Source organism: Mesoplodon bidens (genome assembly GCF_964165515.1).
Source record: "Mesoplodon bidens genome assembly, chromosome: 10".
Classification (NCBI taxonomy): domain Eukaryota; kingdom Metazoa; phylum Chordata; class Mammalia; order Artiodactyla; family Ziphiidae; genus Mesoplodon; species Mesoplodon bidens.
In genome coordinates this window covers 6,767,311-6,788,657 of record NC_138172.1, presented here as the reverse complement: position 1 = coordinate 6,788,657, position 21,347 = coordinate 6,767,311, and the positions used below count along the sequence as shown (strand labels likewise).

At 46.8% G+C, this 21,347-nt stretch overlaps 1 protein-coding gene across 3 annotated transcripts in view; it reads left to right on the top strand.

Moving 5' to 3' along the window:
• The first annotated feature begins 4,329 nt into the window (after nucleotides 1–4,329).
• Nucleotides 4,330–21,347, top strand: part of SLC6A11 (solute carrier family 6 member 11) — a 122,202-nt gene continuing 105,184 nt past the window's right edge. For all 3 annotated transcript variants that reach the window (XM_081247223.1, XM_081247222.1, XM_081247221.1), the window contains exons 1-4: nucleotides 4,330–4,608; nucleotides 7,523–7,657; nucleotides 7,772–7,912; nucleotides 11,430–11,520. In XM_081247223.1, the coding sequence (XP_081103349.1) occupies nucleotides 4,353–4,608; nucleotides 7,523–7,657; nucleotides 7,772–7,912; nucleotides 11,430–11,520 (623 nt within the window). In that variant the 5' untranslated portion in view covers nucleotides 4,330–4,352. The remainder of the gene's footprint in view (nucleotides 4,609–7,522; nucleotides 7,658–7,771; nucleotides 7,913–11,429; nucleotides 11,521–21,347) is intronic.

Genomic DNA, 21,347 nt, shown 5'->3' with positions numbered 1-21,347 from the left:
TAGAGCTCCATCAACCAGGAGACGTACCTGACAGCTTCCCTTCCCTTGCCGTCCATATCCAGTCCCAGGCTGAGTCCTCTGGATTTCACCCCTCCCCAGCCCCCCGCCCACCCATATCACTCTACTCCACTTTCTTCTGTCGCTCTCCACTGTCCCCTCCCTCCTCTAAGCTGCCATCATCTCTGGCTGGGACCTCTGCAGTAGCTTCTTCACTGCCCCCACCCTGCCCCATAATCCACTGTTCACAGGGCAGTCAGTCAGAGTAATCTCATTATAATGCAAATCTGCTCATGTTGCCCACTGCTAAAAACTCTTCCCTTTCAGGCACACTCTGTTGCACTCTGTGCTCCAGCCCCAGCCCTCGAGATCACTACTAAGGACCCCCAAACCCCTCCTCATCCAGATCACTGCTCCTGTCCCTTCAGGCTGCGGCTCACCTGTCACTTGCTCAGGGAGCTCTCCCTGACCTCCTTGACAAGGTCCAACCTCTCAGTTACAAGGTCTCTCAGCACCACAAACCTCTCCTCCGTGGTACATAGCACCAACTTCCCAGTCATTGCTGTGACTACTTGACTAGCAGCTGTCTCCTCCCATAACAGTGGGCGGTACACTGGCTGAGTGGGGTGGAGCTGATTGGTAGTGTCGGTAGTGTCGGCAGATTCCCGTGGTGTAAATACAACCACCACGACAGGGTTCAAGCTACCAACAACTGTGGCTTGCAAAATCCCTGAAAACTTAATCATCAGCTTTCACCAGGTGGTCTGAGCTGGTTCCAGCATCCCACTGGGGCAGGCCTTGTGCCTGTCCCCTCATGACCAATACGGTATCTGAAAAACAACTGAAGAGCCATAGGTATTTGGTGAATGAATGAATGAGCAATCCTGAAGTTTAAACAGACCTTCAGGACAGCAACTGCTATTTCTAGAAGATAAAAGACTTTGAATGCTTGGCCCAAGAAGGGAATAGGGAGTCATGACATTTCTGTTCTCTGAAGACTATTTCTATATTTATTTAACAAAATGTCTGTATCAGGCACAAATCCAAGTACTTTGCAAACACTAACCCATTCAACCCTCATAGCAATTAAAAGGCAGATACTATTAGTACCCTCATTTTACAGATAAGGAAACTGAGGCTGAGAGCAGTTTGCCAAGGTGGTGGAGCTGGGCTTTGAACCCAGGAAGTATGACTGCAGAGCCCACGTTCCTAACCACTATGCTATGCTGCATCAGGACCAGCTCTGGAAATGAGACTTGGCTCATATCCCTGTCTGTGCTCCAACCTAAGCACATCTACCCCCATGGCCATGGTGTGTGCTTGTCAGGTCACTGAACCTAAACAAAGGACTAACCAAATAGAAAAGGTCCAGAGTTGAGGCTGTGAAATGATAAGGGAGATGTGGTCTCTTTTGGATAAAGACAGAGAAAAAGACAAAGCCTTTTCAAGAGCCAAGAAATAATCATGGGGATGGACTTTAAATATTTATTTACTAAATTCTAACAGGAGGACACTGACCTGGTTAACTTTCATAAAGGGAAATGTTAAAACTTGAGAGTTTGGGACATTAGTATTTGTACAATGCTCTCCGCATATGGTCTTGCTTCATCTTTAAGACCACCATGGGAGATGACGACAATCAGGCTCATTTTATGAACGGAGGACACCAAAGCTCAGAGGCGAGGGGATGTACCCGAGGCCACAGAACTCGTCAGCAGAACTGAGCAGGGGTCCCCGCCCTCTTGTGCTGCTGGTTCATGTTACTTCCCAAGCAGGCCTTGTAAAATCATAGCTGCTCAGAGGAAGTCAATTCCTGTAGCTAATTATGCTGACCAGCTGTACAAAGTGAAAATGTAACTAGATTCAAAGGAGGTTTACACAGATTCTGGGGTATAGCCTAATATTGCAATAATAAAATCCAGGCATATATCTCTAACTTTTGATGTAGCTGTTCATTTAACAAATGAACTCCTAGGTGCCTATTATGTGCAGGGACCACAAAGATCGAAGATGATCTTGATTGTCCATTGTATATGCAGCACTGAGGATCACTGTAAAGAAGATGAAAATACTGATGTGGACCTTTAGCATGGGAGAAGATGGAATTAATTTAGAAGGAAAGTCTGGGACAATCAGATTGTGGTGGTAATTCAAAATGCCAGGGTCAGCGATTTGATTTTATCCTGTAGGAAAAGAAGCCCCAATGAAGACTTCTAAGCAAGGGAATGACATCACCATCACCAACATCACCATCATCACCATCATCATCATCATGATCACAATAAAAAAAATAAATACTATTCAAAGGGCACCTATTGTGCTCAAGGTTTCTATCCCTCACACCCACCCCAGGAGGTCAGAATTAATATTAACCCCACTTTACAGAGGAGGAGGCTGAGGCAGAGGTAACACAGCTAATAAGGGGCAGAGCCTGCATCTACCTGAGTTCAGTTCACTCTCACCCTGCACTCTCACTTTGCAGGACCTCTGCTTTTGAGTATATGCTGGACAGCACCGGGGAGTGGAGGTTTGGGAGCTGTCGGCATTTAGTTGGATGGCTAACGGCGTGAGAAAGACCCAATTTAAGTGGAAAGAGAGGAAGACTAGAGAAGTAGAGAGAGAAATAGTAACAGCGGCAGGCAGTACCAAGGAAACCAAGCAGGTGTGAAGTTTAAGAGGGAAAGATGGGAATAATGGTGCAGAAAGTTACCTACAGGTCAGGCAGGATGGCGATAGACAAGGAAGGATTTGCCACTTTAAGAGTGCTTCCAGGACTTCACAGATACCATTTTCAAGGGAGTGGCGGGGGTGGGCGCCAGATTGCTGTGGGCTGAGGAATGAGTGGGAGGTGAAGATAGGGCAGGCAGCATGTAAACTCACTCTTTCAAGAAATATGATAGTGAGGGGGAGGGGAGGAAGGAAGCTTGAAAGGCAAAGATGGTGGCTGGAAGGGTTTTCTGGGGGGCATGGAGGTGGGGAGAGATTTGAGCAGTCGTTAGCTAGAATGAAGGAGAAGCTGAGGCCACAAGACAAGGAGGCTCTTCCTCAGAGTTTCGGGGGAGCTCCAAGGGATGGAGCTCAGTGGGTGGCGTTAGCGACAGTTCATGTGGCTGGGCTTCTTCAGGGCTGTGAAATGAGAGGTGGGTCTGATGATCTCTGTAGCCCCTTGCAGACCTAATCTTCTTTTGCTTTTGTTTTTCCTTCCTCTGGCCTTTCCTTCTCCTCTCCACAAATATTTAGTAAGCATCTACTATGTGCTAGGTTTTGTGCTAGCTTCTGTACCTGTTATAATGAACAAGACAATGTACATCATCCTTTCAATTGAGTGGAAAGACAGATATTAAACAAGAATATGCACAAATATATTTGTGAGTGACTACACATTGTATGATAATACTAATAATCGCTAATGTTCATAGAGCACTTCGAATACACTACTTTATAAGCATTTTCTTATTAACTCTCTCTCTCACACACACACACACACAAACTCATAAGAAAAGCACTGTTGGTATTCCTTTTTGCAAATCAGTAAACTGAGGCACAGAGAGGTCAGATGACTTCTTCCCAAGACTAAGAAGACTAAGATAGGTGGAGCATGAGATTCAAATTAGATTTGCCAGTCTGGACCGGAGCGCTTAACTGCCACACTGTCCTGAGTCACTGTGTTTAGAGCAGTGGGCGCCAGGATGGACAAGATCTGGAGGTGACCCTTCCCTAGGGGAGCTCACAGTCTGAGCACTGGGAAGAAACCCGGAGTTCATTTACTCCGTTCTTCCTCCAGGTGTGGTCCCTGCCAGCAGCATTTGCATCACCTGGGCACATGTTCCAAACGCCAAGGCTCCAGCCCAGCCCCACCCACTGGATCAAGATGTGCAGTTTAACAAGGTCCGCAGGTGTTTGGTGTGTACGTTAAAGTCGGAGAAGCCTGTTCTACAGCCACTTCTCTTATTAGAGATGAGAAACTGAGGCCCAGGAGGGTGGAGGTTAGAGTGGTGGAACTTCGGGGCTTGGTGCCTGGAGCCCAGCCTAGGCCTGAATGGACCCTTCCACTCTTAAGAGGCCATGTGGGTAGGACATGAGAAGGAAGGGGTAGCGCGCGCAAGGTGCTCGGCGCGCGCAAGGCGCTCGGCGCGCGCAAGGTGCTCGCTGGCCCGGCCTAGCCGGGCTGAGGCGACGCGGGCGCCGGGCGGGCCGGGCCGACGCGCAGCGTCCCCGTCCGTGCGCTGGCCCGGCCCGGCCCCTCAGCTCCACCCCCTGCCTCCCCCTCCCGCCTGCTCGCGCCTCCTGAAAAGCCAGCCCGCCCGGGGCGGCGGCGCAGAGCCGGCCCGGCGCACGAGGCAGCCAGCGCGGCCATGACGGCGGAGAAGGCGCTGCCTCTGGGCAACGGGAAGGCTGCCGAGGAGGCGCGGGAGTCCGAGGTGCTGGGTGGCGGCGGCGGCAGCAGGGGCGCGGCGTCCGCCCGCGACCCGCGCGACAAGCGCGACAAGGCAGTCCACGAGCGCGGCCACTGGAATAACAAGGTGGAGTTCGTGCTGAGCGTGGCAGGGGAAATCATCGGGCTGGGCAACGTGTGGCGCTTCCCTTACCTGTGCTACAAGAACGGCGGAGGTGAGGCGTCGCGCGGCCCTGAGGAGAATGCGTTGGGGGAAGCCAGCCCTGTGGGGGCGGGGAGCTAGGGGTGAGCGCGAGACCCCTCCCGCGCCTGCGTGTAGGGGAACCCTCGCGGAGAATGCCGGCCCCGGCCACCTGGCGAGCGAGCTTACCCCGGGGCAAGGCGCGCCGTCCCAGTGCGCATGCGCGCTTGGCACCTGCGTGTACCACCTGCTAGCACGCGGGGACTTGTCCGCCAGGTGTGTTCTGTCCCAGCGTGAGGTGCAGACCGAGAGGAGGAGCCCTTCATGTTTGGGGCAGGAGACAGCCCGTTTGAGCCTCAGCTTTCCTGACTGGAAACCTGCATGAAGGAAAGGGGCTCATTAATCTGAGTAGGCTCGGGTTTTGAGCGCTTGTTGAAACGCCAGCCTCCGTACTAAACTTTACTTACATCATCTCATTTCATCCTACAGTCATCTTTGTAGGTAGTGCTATACCCATTTTGCAGATGAGGAAGCTAAGGGCCAGAGAAGTCACTCACTTAGGGGTAAAGATGGGATTCTGACACCAAAGGCCTGGTTTTAAAGTGGGATTGGATGACAACAGGGAGAACTTTTAGGTGAGGCATTGCTGTTTGATTCCATGCCTTTCATTTACCCGTAGGGCCTTTTCTAGGGCCTACTTTCAGGACTGTCTGGTGGGGAAATGGGCACCATTCAGTTTCTTTTACTGGTCTCAGAGTCACTCATGACAAAAAGCAACAATAATAATTGGATGTTTAGAAGATGCTTAAAGCTTGCAGGGGTCAGGGAAAGGAAGGTGATGAGAGAGTTGTTTCTAGAGACAACGTGTCCGAGTCAGTTTGGTGGAGATGCAGCAGTGAGTCCTCAAAACTCCCAGCCCAAGGAAGGGGCTCCAGACTTTAGGAGACCCCGACCTGTCATATCAGCAGGACAGCTGGCAGTTCCATGGCAAAGGACTTTGTGAAACCTTGAGTGGCACAGTTTCTGCAAGGAGAAGTCTGTGTCTATGTTTTCCTCCCTCTATTTGCTGTGTCCCTCCAGCAGATCCCCAGACCCCAATGAAGGTGGCTCAGAGGTTGGCAGGGACCACACTGTTAGGCTTCGTGGAGCGGGACTTCCTGTGCGGGCAGCTGCAGGGAGAGTGAAAAGGGTACTGCTTGGCCAGGGCCCTTTCTTTGGAGACATTCATCCTGAAGGCACAGCCTGCTCCAAGCCTGCCCTGCAGTGGTAATGAAGTGGCCGCCAGTGTTGATGGCTTGGCAAGGGGGAGAGAGGGAGCAGACTCAGAGACCCCGAACGTGCCCTGTGCCCTCATCTGGGAATCCGCCTCTCTTTGCACATTCAGCCTGTGTAAGCTGCCATGTCCGCTTAGATGTCTGCGGAAACCCTTTGGGATAGTCCCAGGCAAGAGCCGTTTTAACATCTTTTTTCTTTTTTTTTTTTAAATATGGGAAATTCTTATGCCAAAACAACAACAAAAAATGCATTCCTAAAATCAGAAAATAGTGTAAGTTGCATTAATTACAAACTCTGCCTCAGATGAAAAAAAGGTTGTAGTGAGTCAAGTTTAAAAATGAGTCATTTTCTTTTTACTCTAATGAGACAAGAGTCTCCGCTGGGTGCACAGATATCCTGGTTTAATTGAGCTAGTTATCTTAAGGATTACTAGCTTTGTGAACAGAGAGGCCACAAGGCTTTCAGAAAGTGTCATCTGTTAGGTTCTAGAGGATTCACAGGTAAATTACAGCATATTTGGGAAACTTCTGTGGCTTGTTTTAATCACTTAGATTTATATTCAGCAAACAGACCCTCTTCTTTTACACACTTTTTTCCTTCTAATATAGTTGGGGTATCTGCTTATCAACTGTTTACCTTTTAAAAAAAATCTACACAGCTCTACTCATAAATTGCAACAATAGTTTAATATTTCTTTCCCAATGTGAAACTTTGTAAAAATAGAAAACTAAGACCTTTTCAAAACCTGGTAAATATTGTCCTATTATCAGGATTGATCAGAATCGTTGCTATTAATCCTGTGGTTAAAGGGACTTCATTTAGCAAAAAGCAATTTCAGTGAAAGCCTTCATTTGTGAGATCAGATGGTGGGGAATAGCGTGTGTTTTCATGCTTTGTTATTAGACAAGAGCGAGAGAATGAGGGATTTGGAAAAATCCCTTTCTTCTTGTAATGGCTCATGTTCACCTCAGTTATTTAATTTGTTTCACAGAAAGGCCCAGGCAGTGGGTATTGTGTTTCAAGATGGGAGCACTAAAGCTTAACGGTGGTCTTTTCTCAGATTGACTCAAAGCCAGCCTCTCTGGACAGATTCTTGCTACGAACTGCTCATAACTCAGCTTCATACATGGGGCTCATGTACAAGGGCCTGTTACTGCTCATTGTATATCTCCTTGAGAATGCCTTTCTTTATGAAGACTTTTTGCAGGTCACTTCCCAAGTAAGAAGAAGAGGTCCCCCTCCCCTGGCCTGTTGAGGTTACTTTAGAATATAAAAGAAGGATGTAACGTTCAGGGAGGGAATGAATTTGACCTGCGCTGGAGGGTAGAATGCATAAATAAAAGAATCAAGCATATAACGCAATTTCTTTTACATTATCATCTTAGCTTCTCAACAGTTCTGTGAGATAAGTGGTGCAGATATTAAGTATTAAAGCCCTCTTTTACAGTTGAGGAAGTTGAGGCTGGGAGATGTGACATAAACTTACTCAAGGGAGTAGGCAGCAGACAGCACAAACCCAGGCTCACATTTTCTGACTCTGGTCCTCATAGCAGGAACTTGAACTCAAGCTCAGAGCACATGATGTATTGCCTCTAGTAGGTGCTTATTAAAGGGCTGAACGTGAAGTGGTGGAGGCAATTTTAACCTCATTCGCTTACTTTGCATCCTTGCAGGGGCATTCCTGATTCCCTATGTGGTGTTTTTTATATGCTGTGGGATTCCTGTTTTTTTCCTGGAAACAGCTCTGGGACAATTTACGAGTGAAGGTGGCATTACGTGTTGGAGGAAAGTGTGCCCTTTATTTGAAGGTAAGTGCTGAGTTAATAAGAAAGTAAAAGGGTTCCTGGGTGATGTCAGGTTGTGAAGGGCGCTTTTAACAAGGCGGAGAGAGACAAATCACTGCCTTTCCTTTGTTCTTTCAGGCATTGGCTATGCAACGCAGGTGATTGAGGCCCATCTAAACGTGTACTACATCATCATCCTGGCGTGGGCCATTTTCTACCTGAGCAACTGCTTCACCACCGAGCTCCCCTGGGCCACCTGTGGGCACGAATGGAACACAGGTATGGCCTCCAGAGAGGGTCTCTCTGATGGTCCTGCTGGGGGACCTGGGATTGGTGGTATGTCATGTCTCTTGCCATGAGTCCAGATTCCACTGAAAGTGTACCTGTTCTGTACACTCTTCAGCTCTGAACCTGAGCTGAGCACTGGCCCAGGGATTGGCACAGGAAGAAGAATTGTGATGCTCTTTCCTTGCTTTGCCAAATACAGAGACTGAACCCTTCCTGCACAGAGTAGTGATGCAAGGAAGAAGTACTAAACTGAGATTCGGGGGTTTGGGCTGCAATTGCAGCCCTGCCTCTGAGTGTCAGATTTTCCTCTGTAAAATGAAGGGGTTAGACTAGATCAAGGGTTGCAGACAGGGGGCCTGTCAGCCAGTTAGGCTTTAGATCAGTGACCAGCAAATTTCAAAAATGTATTTGGTTATCAAAATTGAAAAATCAGAAGGCTTGACATGAAAATCCAGATTTTCAGCTTCTCTTGAAAAATTAAAAAGATCTGGCGAAACCAGAGCCACATTCCCACATTCTTACTTGGCAGCAATGGCTGCAGCTGAGAACCGTCTGTTGCCTTTGCTTGAAGCTTCTGTCCTCAAGCTGGCCACAGTCCCCACCCAGCTCACATTGCTCATTTATTCTACCTGTGCTACCCAGGTAGATACTTGAATTCACCACCCTCCTCCTGCCTTGAATGGGTAACTTTTTACATTACTTTGGATTCTAATATACTGTTTACTTATCAATTTGTCATCCTGTCAGGATTGAATCTTACAATCTAGGGAAGGCAAATACTTCTCAACCCCTGTCTTTGGAGGCTGTGCTCAGTGCAGACATCACTAGTCGATTGTAGAATGCTTTCCTTTTGAGTCTAGTCTTGGCCTCAGAACTCTGCTCAGTAGTCTAGGCAGCCACCACCTTTTGACTGGAATCAACACACATGCTTTAACCTATTCGCCATCTGTGTTGTAACCTGTGGTTAGGTTGTCCCTGGAAGTGGCCAGTCATCCTGAAAGCTGAGACACAGTAAGACTGGGTAGGATGTTGGTCACCAGCAGAAGCAACAGTGGGTATTAGACCAAGAAAACGCTGTGAACTAGATTCTATCCCTGTATGACTTTGCCTTGCTTCCCCCCACCCACCACATTTTATGGGGTCTTGTTTATCAAACTAAAATTCAAGGACATATTCTTGGAGGGCTGTGAGTCCTCCATGATCATTTAATTGTGCATCTTTATTTTGAGGATACTCTAAAAATATGTGTATGTTCTGGATCATCTGCACAGCCACCTTATAAATGAGGACGGTTGGGGGATCTCAGTGCCTGACTATGTCCATGTTTACAATTTAAGGTGCATTCTTGGTGAACAGGATGATGGTGGCCAAGGGAAAAAGAGCAGAGAGATTTAATTCATAAATGGTCATTGATGCTAAGTCCAGCCAAGAATGCAACAAACTGTAGGAACGAAGGTTTTGCAAATTTGTGACTGGAGAAAAATGGTGGTAGAATTGAATCTCAAATAGTGCATGGAAAAATATGCAAGCTTGGGCTTCCGTGGTGGCGCAGTGGTTGAGAGTCCACCTGCCGATGCAGGGGACACGGGTTTATGCCCCGGTCCGGGAGGATCCCACGTGCTGCAGAGCAGCTGGGCCCGTGAGCCATGGCCGCGGAGCCTGAGTGTCTGGAGCCTGTGCTCCGCAACGGGAGAGGCCACAACAGTGAGAGGCCCGCGTACCGCAAAAAAAAAAAAAAAAAAAAAATACGCAAGCTTAATTCCATAGACCCTGCCTCCTACCTGTCAGTACTGTTTTTCTGTTGGGAAATTGATTTAATTTCACAAGATGGCATTATCATACACATCCATTTTATGCTATCAATTTGAATTGTGTTGGTTCCATAGTATAGTTGGTATTTAACTTGTAAATTCTGGTTTTATAGGTGTTTGAATACTATAATCACAAAGACTTTATAATTCATTACTTATTTGTAAAAGATTAAATGTCATTTTAATAAAAAATACCATGTCAACCTTGGGTGTCTGAGACATTTTTTTACTCTAGAAAAAAATTTTGAGAAACACTGTTTTAGAGAATCTGATCAAAGCTAAGGGCTCCTCTCCAGAAAAAGGCACAAGTGTACATTCAGGCATTTTGCCTATAATATTAGATTCCCAGACTTCTCTTAGGACTGTCTGTGGACCCCACAGACCATCTCCTTTCCTAATATGGTTAGCAGTTGCCCAGAGAAGTGGGAAGGGGGCAGACACTTGGAGAACTTTTCCCCAGTGGGCTGCAAAGCTTTCTTCCACTGATTGCATTCCCTTTTCTCTGAAGGCGTGTGAACACTTGTGTGAAACATCACATATAGGAAGGCTTCCTGTTCTGGAGACTATAGATGGAGTTGGAGGGCTCGTGCACACATGAGGAGAGCGAAGGGCCAGAGTGAGGCTGAATACGGGCTCCGTGCTGGCCACTGTGCTGGGTGCATGGGCTTGGAAGCGCATGGGTGCAGGAGGCCCTGTCCTCTGGGAGCTCACAGTCTGGTGACTGAGGTAGCTCTGTGAACAGGGAGGTGCAGGAAGGAAACCCAGATCCCATGGTGGCAGACAGAACCAGGCGATAACCATGGCAAAGGAGGTGGAGCCTTGGCTGGAATTGATCCCGTTTTCTTCCCCTAACTGGCTGGTGACTTGTGAGGGGGGAATGGGTGTGGGTGGGGTCCCTTGACTACTTCTGAACCCTGATTCCTCCTCTTCAAAATAAAGGGCGTGGAGAAGGAGGTTCCTTGGAGGACCTTTAAATTCTAACTTTCTTAGAATTCAGGAGATGGAGATCACGGAAGGCTTCTTGGAGGAGAGGTTAATGGGCTGACCTGGACCTTAAAGGATGAACACTAAGATGTTTTTAACTTGAGATTCAAATCTCTCTTGGTCATCAAGTTTCATGAAATGAGAAGAGATATTCAATAAATCCTTTCCTGGATTGAGGGAATGATGAAGGAATTAGGGATTCTTTACACATTTGGATGTTATTTCATCCAGTCATCAGGTCTTTATGAGGCAGCTGTGACATTAGCCTCTTCTTCCATGAAGAAAAACTGAGTCTCACCTGCATTACTGGCCCAGGGACACCATGGCTGACACCCCCCTTTAGCCCCCTTGTTCCTGCCCGGGCCACTGAGCAGGACAGGTAAATGCTATGGACAGGCCTTAGGCAGGGAAGTGGAAAAGGTGAAAGATTCAAGAATCAGGCCAGAGGAAAGAATTGGAAAAGCCATGTTCGTGGGAATAGGAGAGAGGAGGTACCCTGCCCCCCAAACTTCTCCTCCTGTTTGAATCAAGCCAAGCCTCCCTCTTAAACTGTTTGTACGTGATTGATTTTTCCCACAGTGCTCTCTGAGGCATGTTTACCTGGAGCGGCTGGGTGAAACCTCTTGGTTGCACCATCGGCCCTGAAGGTTTTCCAAGATCCAGCCCTGACGGAGGGTAATTTTCCTGTGTTTCTTGTCTTGTTTCCACTGTAGAGAACTGCGTGGAGTTCCAGAAACTGAACGCAACCAACCACAGCCACGTGTCCCTACAGAATGCCACCTCTCCCGTCATGGAGTTTTGGGAGTAAGTGGAAACACCTTGTCTCCTTTGGCCCGGTGGGGGGGCTCTGTCCTGGTGCTGCTCAGTTAACGGTGCCCCCACCCTTGGAAAAAGCCTGACCCTGCCTCCAGCCTTGTACTTCCTGGCTTCTGTGGGCATCTGGCTGCTTTGGAAGCCAGAATGGAGATCTTGAGAGGTTTCCCAAAGGGGCAGCTGAGAGAAATGCTTTCTTGTTCTTTGATGACATGTCAGCATGCCTATTTAGTTACTGGGACAAGAAGTGCTTGGTAAAATGATGGGCAGTTTAAAAATTCATTTTTAACAAAAGAGAAGATTTGGCATGTTTGCAATAAACTAAGTCAAGAATGTATTTAGCCTGGAAAGCAGAAGTCTCCGGGGGGACAGGTTAGCTTTCTCTTAGTAGCAGCAATGTCATGCGGAAAGGAAGTACATCAACATTAACGGGTAGAGGTTGTAAAGAGGCAGGTTTTCAACGTACTTAGGAAGAGCTTTAGTCTCACAGAGTTGTCTGCAAGTACTTCTGAAGGTTGTAAGCCCTTGTTCCTGGAAGAGTTTGACCAATGTAGGGCTGCTGATGGTTGTTGGGAAGGTGCCTGAATCCACAGACGTTATAGGCAGTAGTTGTGTGGGTGGGCATTTTCCCAGAGACGGGCATTTTTCATCAGTATTCCAAAGGGGTCTGTGGCCCTGGAGTTACGAGAGCTGCCATGTACGGTTGTATAAGTTGTTCACTGCACAACCCTAGAGGGCATGATTTACATTGTGAATGTGCAGAATTGTGCAGTGCCCCAGGAATTGAAGAGAAGTTTCCTCTGGGTTGAAGGGTGGCTAAAGGCTTTCTAATCTGGAAAGGTCTGGCTTCATTGAAGACCCTCCCCTACTTTAATGATAATGTAGAGGGACAGTGGTTTTATGAGTGATTTTTATTCTATTCTCAGATACCATTCTTCTCCTTCCCTCTCTAGAGGTCATTATGCTGAATTTAGATTTATCATTCTATAAGATGAATGTAAAGAACATGAGTTTATAATTATAAATATAACTTATTTATATAAATATTAGTATAAATAAAATACTTCCCTCTATACATACACACATGTGCATATATACACATACATTCATATTATGTATATCTCCCAAATAATAGCTAAGTCTTTCTTGAATGTTTTAAAATTTTATATTAATGGTATCCATTACTCACTTTTTTCTTATAGCTTTGTTTCTTTGCTCAATATTGGTTTTGAGATGGTCTCCATATTGATACATGTAGCTTCGGTTCATTCATTCTGTTCCTGCTGTATAGTATTTCCATATCTAAAGAGTCTACATTGTGTTTACCTGGCTCCTCTTGAAGGGCATTTAGACTGTCTCGCATTTCCCTCTATGATTAAGCACGCTGAGTGAATGTCTTGTTTGTGCTTCTCTGCACAAATGAAGTTTTCTAGGCCATATACCTAAGAGTGGAATTACTGGGAGGTAGGGTTCATGCATTGTCAGTTTTATCAGATTATGTCAAATTGCCTTTTAAAGGAATTGTTCTAATTTACTCTCCAAACAAGAGTAGAACGAGAATTTCTACTGCTCCCCATTCTAGACCTAGGCACTTGTTCTGGTCAGAGTTTTTAAGCTCTGCCAGTGTAATGGGTATGAAATTGTATCCCACTGTTTTAAATTTGCATTTCTCTAATTACTTTATGAAGTTGAGCATCTTCTCATGTTTTTTTTTGCTCCATTTGGGTTTCCTCATCCATTAACTTCCTGCTCATATCCTTTTCTCTTTTCTCATAGGTAGGAGTTCTTGATACTTTGTAGGTTTTAGTACCCATGCTGCAAATAGCTTTGCTTAGTGTGTGGCTTTTCTTTCTTGTTTATGTATGGCATAAATTGTATTGAATTCAAATTTGCCAATAGTTTTCTTTTTGGTGTGCACACTTGGTGTCTTATTTAAGATATAGTTACCTACCCTAAAGTTGTAAAAAAAATTTTTTTCTGGGTTTTCTTTTTTTGGGGGGGGCAGGTTTCTTTTAAGAGTTTTAAAGTTTTGTTTTTTCACATTCAGGAATATAATCTACCTGGAATTTTCTTTTTGTATATGGTACAAGGTAGGAATCCAGCCATATGTGTATATATATATATATATATATATATATATATATATATATATGTATGAATTGTTCATCCTATCCCTACTGATTTGTAATGCCATCTTCCATATAAAGTTTTCCTACAAGCACATGTCTGTTTAGGGCTCTCTGTTCTGCTCATCTCTTTTGCTAACTGTGTGTCAATACTATACCTATAGTTTAATTTTAAGCCTTGACCTCATAAGGCAAGTCCCTCACTTTGCTCTTTTCCAAAATTGTTTCAGTCTTCCAAATGAATTTTAGAATCAGCTTGTCAAGTTAAAAAACAATAATAAAGAACAGAACAACTCTGTGAGGATTTTGGTTGGGAGAATATTGAACTTATAGGTTAATTTGAGGAAAACTGACATCTTTGTGATTCAGCCTCTCTGTCCACGAACATGGTATAGCCCTCCATTTATTTAGGTCTTTTTTTTTTTGCCGTGTGCGGGCCTCTCACTGCTGTGGTCTCTCCCATTGTGGAGCACAGGCTCTGGACGCGCAGGCTCAGCGACCATGGCTCGCGGGCCTAGCCACTCTGTGGCATGTGGGATCTTTCCAGACTGGGGCACGAACCCATGTCCCCTACATTGGCAGGCAGACTCTCAACCACTGCACCACCAAGGAAGCCCCTATTTAGGTCTTTTAAAATGCCTGATGAAGTAGTGCTGCCTGATGTGGTTGTCAGAGAAGCAGCATTGGAATCACCTGGTTAGAAATGCAAATTCTCTAGCTCTCTCCAGACCTACCGAGTCTTAGTCCCAAATAGAGCATCCATATGACATTATGCTAGAGCAGAGGCTGCTCTTGGGGGGCGGGAGGAGGTGCTGTGTGACCTTTTCCAGCCTCACTAGGCTATGGTTTTCCAGTGGAATGTTTAGGGCCTGCACATTTGAGTGTTTGCAAAACATGGTCTCTGTGCTCCCTTAGGGAACGCAACCTCAAATCCTACACTGGATAAGTTCTCTGCGTAACTTACGTTGCTTTGTACCATTCATTTCCTTTGTAACATGTATGGAAAACCTTGATTAAATTATTATTTGTGCAATATGTTTGTTTATTGTCTGAATTCCCCAGGAGGCAGTCATGAAGCAGTACCTTTTCTGGTTTTGCTCACTACTGCCGGTCTATGGAAGGCCCCCAGTGAATATTTACAGAATGTACAGGTACATGGGAGGAAGGTGGCAGGCAATATTTTCTAGAAAATACTATGTGAGGAGAGTCAAAGTGGACTCTGGCAAGAACTCATCCTGTCCCTAAGCTCCCCAGAACAGCACTGATGGCTTTGAGGATCCCTTTGTCATATCCATGTCACCCACTCATTTGGACACCAAGTGGTGGGAGGGGACGGCGAGTCTGTGTCCTCACTTGTAACTGGGCCTTTTTGTCTGCTACTTGGTCATTCAAAATGAAAGTCAATGTGAGAATGAACCCATCGTTCTAGTTTTCTACTCTGATTGCATTTGTATCATCTATGCAATGTTGAATTCTGCATCCTAAAAGTACTCAAATGCTGGTGTGACACTCCTTCCTTCGTAAGGTGTTTTTATCAGACAGCTCTAATTCATCTTCTCCTCAGAGCTGAACTTGGAATGTAGAGACTCTATGAGATGTTTGTAACATCCTATGAAAAGCTATTTGGAGCCACATAAATTTGAGAAGGGCTGAAAGCCATGCCCTTCAGTAAGAATGTCCATTACCTTTGATTAACTCAAATTCCCAAATATTTTCCTGTGCAATCATTTGGACTCTTTCCTCTCATCCCCCAGCCATCCCCCTCCCCGGAATGCTAACATTCCACTAAACACAGCCTGGCAAACGCTCTGCTAGGAGAAAGTTCTTCCTTGAATTCAGTCATAGTTTGGCTTCTGGGGCTTTGGATAGCACGTGCCTAATTCCTTTCCCATGTGACAGCCCTTCAAGTATTGGATCAAGTGTCCTTAAAACTGTTTCTTTCCTAGTTCTCTTTGCTGTTTCCTTGTGTGGCTGGTTCCCGTCTATAGTGTGCTCTTATTGTCTTGCTCTCACTGCCTCTAACTCCAGAGACCTTATTCAGGGCCACGTTGCTTGGTCAGAATGGCCTGCCTCAGTTGTGTGCTTGTTCATTCATTCAACAAATGTCTGAGCTCCTGGTGCACATAAGAAGGACGCTTGGTGTAATTGGGAGTGGTGGGAGTGTAAGACGCGGTTCTAGCCCTCTAGAAGCGGAGGCGAGACAAGCCCATAGATTCCCATAAAGTCAGTTACAAGGTGCTGTTTCCCTGAGCAGGGCTGCCCATGGCTTTACCCTGACCTTGGGCATCTGGCATCTTGAAAGTTCATTTTCCTTTTCAGGAAAGCTGTTCTCACTGGCTCAGCTCAGGCTCTGGGTCAGTCCTGGGTTCTGGCTCAGGCAGGGGGCCTGTGGGGCAGGGACGGCTTGTCTTCCTCATGTCAGATTTCAAAATCAGGCCACCCTGGTTTCCCTTAGTAACTCATTATGCATCTGGCACCCGTGAGTTTATCTCAATATGTTTGCGGTTCTACATTTTGAGCCTGCGTCCTCTGGAGGGATTGAGTGCTATAAGAGTGTAACCGGCATTGTAGCATCAGATGGGCTTTGGTCTATTTTCACTTCCCTTTCTCGGTCCTCTCATCCCTCTCGTCCGGGGTTTTGCAAGCAACTGCATGCTCGCCATGTATACAGTTGAAATCGCTTTTGCGTGGCATCCATTCAGCACACATTTGTCGAGAGCATATTGTGTGCTGAGCCTGCATTAAGCTCTAAGGGTATTCAGTTCTCTATCTTTATTCAGAAGGATGCAGTCTTGTCTTTCTGGTTTATCTTTCCTGGAGGAGGTTTTAAAAAATTGTTTATTTCTAAGTCATGTGGCCACTTGAACTGATTTTAATTTGGACACAAAATTTGGGCTCCACGTTGCTGAAGTGAAACTCCAATTCTTGCTGTGGGCCCAGGGCCGCCGCTGCTTCCTTCATCTTCCCCTCTGCCCTCCTCCGCACCGGCCTTCTTTCTGTCTTTCGTATGTCCTGGGCTTGTCCTAGGCTCAGTGTCCAGCTTGTGCGTAGAAGAGTCCCTTTGCTTAGAAGTTTCCTCACCAAGTCCTTGTGTGTCTGGCTCGTTCTTATCATTGAGTCTTAATTCACATGTCATTTGGGAAGCCCTCCCTGCCCATCCTGTTGCTTCCACTTATCAGCTGAATTGGCACACCGTCCCTCTCAACCCCATCTGTCTGTTTTATTGTCTGCACAGGACTTATCTGAAATCCTTGTGTCTTTTTTACTAGTTTATTGTCTCTCTCTCCCTCCATTAGACTATAAGCCCTATGCCAGCAAGGACTGTCCTCTTTTGTTCCCTGTTGTCCTGCCAGCACATTCTAAGTGCTCAAAAAATATTGATTCAAACACATGGATGGAAAATTGAATGAATGAATGTTTTTTTTAACCTCGTGGAGTTGTGTCCTCTTACTTTGCTTTTGCCCTGTCTGTTGAAGAGTATAAGTTCCCAGGTTCAGAAACGTAATTCATCTCTTAGATCAGCTCCCTTTTATAGAACTATTATTATCCAATCTTGATCATTAAAGATACTTGTATATAAAATCAGCTACGAGGGCATTTGTTTTCATAAATAGTGGATGTCTTACACCGAGTAATGGGAAGCAGTGATTTACTGAACCACAAGAGTTCTGACTGAGGTTCCTTTTACATCCTGACGGATGAAGTAAAGGAAGGGAAGTTGCAGTTAGTTGCTAAGCATCTACTGTGTACCCTGGCCCTGAGCATGGCCCTCCAGGCCTATCGCTTCATTTAATCCACCCACCCAGGGGATACATGGTACAGCATCACTGAACAGATTCCCATCTCACTCGGGATTCTGAGGCAGGGAGAGGTTGAGGGACTTATCCAAAGTGCCTCTCTTGGCTAGCAAGAGCTGGAGCTGGGCTGAGAGCCGGCCCTGTCTGATCCCACCTGCATCCCTCCACCCTTCCATACATGCTCCTCCCGCCCGTGTCTGAAATGCCATCAGCTCCCTGTTTTATCACGGGGCAGAATCCAGCTGGTGTGTCCCTTCTCTCTGCAGCCCTGTGGCCCTAGGTTCTTGAAGAGAGAGTTTTGCTGTAGATGGAGATGTATAATTGGTGGAGGGAGGGAGGAACAAATGAGGAATGACTTGTGTCCAGCGCCCGGCACAAACAAAACACAAAAAACCTGTTGGCTTTTGTCTTGTTGGATTTCAAGAGGTACCTTTAGGAAATGACTTGAACCTTGCTTTTAACAGAATACCGTGGTTTCCAGCTGAGCCAGGTGTTGAGTGTGAGGCAAGCAGACTCTGATCTGCTGTGATGACACATGGAAATTGATGCTGGCCTCCTGGAGTAGGTTGTGGCCCTGCAGCTGGTGGCACAAGAGGTTAATGAATGACTTGAATTCAGGCTCAGGCAGAGAGTAACTCAGAAGGGGTTGTTCCGAAACTTTAGCGTGTTATCTCGATTCCGTATTATTTCTAATAAAACCAGGATAAAGTGTCTGAAACTCTCCAGATTTACACACACACACACACACACACACACTCTCTCTCTCTCTCTCTCTCTCTCTCTCTCTCTCTCTCTGCTCCATGCTTTCCCTGGAAGACCTCTAAGATGAGGAAGAAGCACCAGAGCTGGGACCTGACTCTCCCACTCACTCATGGGGGCCCTGGGCAGGTGATTCTGAACTTCAGTTTCCTCCCTGGCAAATGGGTGCACCTCACCACCCTTCCAGGTGCAGTCAGCATAAAGTGATGGAAACGGGGGCAGTAACCAGAGGGGCAGTAACCAGTCGATGGTGGCTCCTCTCACCCCTGCATCTTGCCCTTTCTCAGCATGTCCCCACTCCCTCACCCCACAGCTCAGGTGGATGAGGTGTCATTCAAAAAACAGAGGCCTCCTGGTGGGATACCCTAGACCTGGGGGCAGATGCCCGCTCATGCTCTGGATCTCTCGTCCAGGGCTTTTCCTGATGTCATGTGTGCCTCTCCTGCTCACAGCCCCTCCGTCGCAGACAGTGGTTCTCTGCCAGGCTTAACACAGAGTGTCTTGGAGGGGCCGGCCCCGCCAGGTGTCAGACCCTCCCCGAGCTTTCGGCCACTCATAACGCAGAGCTGCTGTACCAGGGGAACCTGGGGGTCTGGGAAGGCTGTGCTGAGTCCTGGTAAGGAGGAGAAGGCCAGGAACCCGAGGGCACTGGGATTCCAGCCACAGAGCAGTGAGGCCCTTTCTGTGGCGTAGGATCCCTACTTATAGACACCTCTCCTTACTGCTTCCTATCTTGCTGGATCTTACCCTCCAGCCATGCAGGACCAGAACAGGCATTGAACTTGGGGTCAGGAGACTGGTGTGCAAGGCCAGGCTCTGCCACTTTCCAGTTTGTGATCTATGGCAAGGTCCATATCTACTTGGAGCCTCAGTCTGCTCTGGGCAGTGAGTGTAAAACGAGATAACATATGCGAGACTGCCCAGTGCTCTGTGCCAAAGTGTGTTCTGTACAAAGTTAGGAGGTATTGCTTTGGAAGGGCAGAAACGTGGTGGGGCACTTCTTTTTTTTTTTTCTTGCTGTACGCGGGCCTCTCACTGTTGTGGCCTCTCCCATCGCGGAGCACAGGCTCCGGACGTACAGGCTCAGTGGCGATGGCTCACGGGCCCAGCCACTCTGCGGCATGTGGGATCTTCCCGGACTGGGGCACGAACCCGTGTCCCCTGCATCAGCAGGCAGACTCTCAACCACTGCGCCACCAGGGAAGCCCAGGGCACTTCCTTCTTAACAACTTTTTAATAGCTTTGTGGTATAATTTACATGCCATAAACTGCACGCTGTTTAGGTGTGCAAGTAGGTGATTTTCGAGCAAACTTGCCAAGTGTGAAATTGTCACTGCAAGATAGGTCTGGACTATTTCCATGGCCCTATAGCAAGATCTCCCATGCCATTTATAGTTAATCTCACTCTCACTGCCAGGCAGCCATTCACCTTCTATCTGTTTCTGTGGATTTATGCAGTCTGGACATTGCATATTCTGTGGAATCATACAATGTGTGGTCTTTGTCACTGTCCTCATTAAACTTAGCATAATGTTTCCAGGGTTCATCCATATTCTAGAATGTATCACTGCTTTATTCCTTTTTGTGGCTGAATAATATTCCATTGTATGAATAGAACACAATTTGTCTATTGGTTGATGGACATTTGGGTGGTTTTCAGTTTTTGGCTATTTTTGAATAACCTAGGAGTGGAATGGCTGAGTTTTATGTTTAAATTTTTAACAAATGGCCAGACTTTTCCAATGTGGCTAGAATGTTTTATATTCGTACCAGAAATATATGAGGGTTCCATTTCTCTGTATTCTTGAGGACACTTATTATTTTCTGTCTTTTTGATTACAGCCCTCCTCTTGGGTGCACCCTAGTGGGTGTGAAGTGGTATCTCATTGTGGTTTTAATTTTCACTTTAATGGGGAATAGTTCTAAAAAAGATTGGGAAACATTGGGTTAGACAAAGCTATAGAGATGTCTTTATTGCAGGACTTCTCAGAGCCTTTAATAGTCTAATGAGCATTGGGACTCTCTAAGGAGGGCTATAATGTGCAGCCATTTCTCAGTGAGGTCCCAGTGTGACCTCAGGGTGTCTTAAAGGATTAGTGTTCTTTGGGAAGCATTAGCCTAGGACAGAGTTCAGGAAACTATGGGCCAAATCCCATCTGCTGCCTGTTTTTGTAAATAAAGTTTTATTGGAAGACAGCCATAGTGTTCATTTACATATTGTCTCTGGCTGCTTTCACACTGCAAGGATAGAGTTGAATAGTTGGGACAGAGACCATATGCCTTGCGAAACCTAAATCTGTACTATCTGGCCTTTTACAGAAATAGTTATTTGACCCCTGACCTAGGAGTGCCTGGTGCGTGTAGATGCTCACTGCATCTTCAGGGGGAAGGAGGGACCCATCCTCAGGGTACAGGTGGGGACCAAGGAAGCACTTGGTGAGGCTTTGTATTATTTGAGCTGGTGCTTGAAGGACAGGCAGAATTTTTAAGGCGTGTGGCAGAGAGACATTCTTGGCAGAGAGAACCGTGGGATGAATCCTGGGAAGCGGAGGGGACTGGAGGGGACTTCCTCGTGACCTGGGAGGAGGATTTCTGCAGTGATAGAAGAAGTTGGCATGGGAGCTCCAGACCCTACAGACCAGCTTCGTTGCCTAGTTGTCTTCCCTGGGTGACACATTTCTAGTCCATCTTCCCCAGGATGGGGCCATGGGTCCGAACGCTGTCTCTGAAGTTGGATAGATGTGGCTTCAGGTTCTGCCTCTGCCTTTCTGGGCATGTTGCTGCCCTAAGCTACAGTTTTCCCATCAGTAAAGTAGGAATCATGGTTGTACTGGCCTCAGTAAGCATGAAGGAAGTGCAAACTGTCACTGACCTTGTCATCACCTTTCTCCTCCCTGAGGGCAGGACTCACCTGCCTTCCTCATCACTGCAGGCCCTGCTCTTAGGGCCCTCAGCAACATGCAGGTAGCATCCAGTGACTCTCCTGAGTGAATGCATGATGCAGAGGTCTAGGAGGGCCCTTGCCCTGAGTCCCCAGCTCAGTTTAGGGCCTCGGACGAGGGCTCTGCAGGAGCAGACCCCATACACGGGGAGAGTTGGGGGCCTGCACTGGTCCGGGGAAGTGAGAGCAGGACTC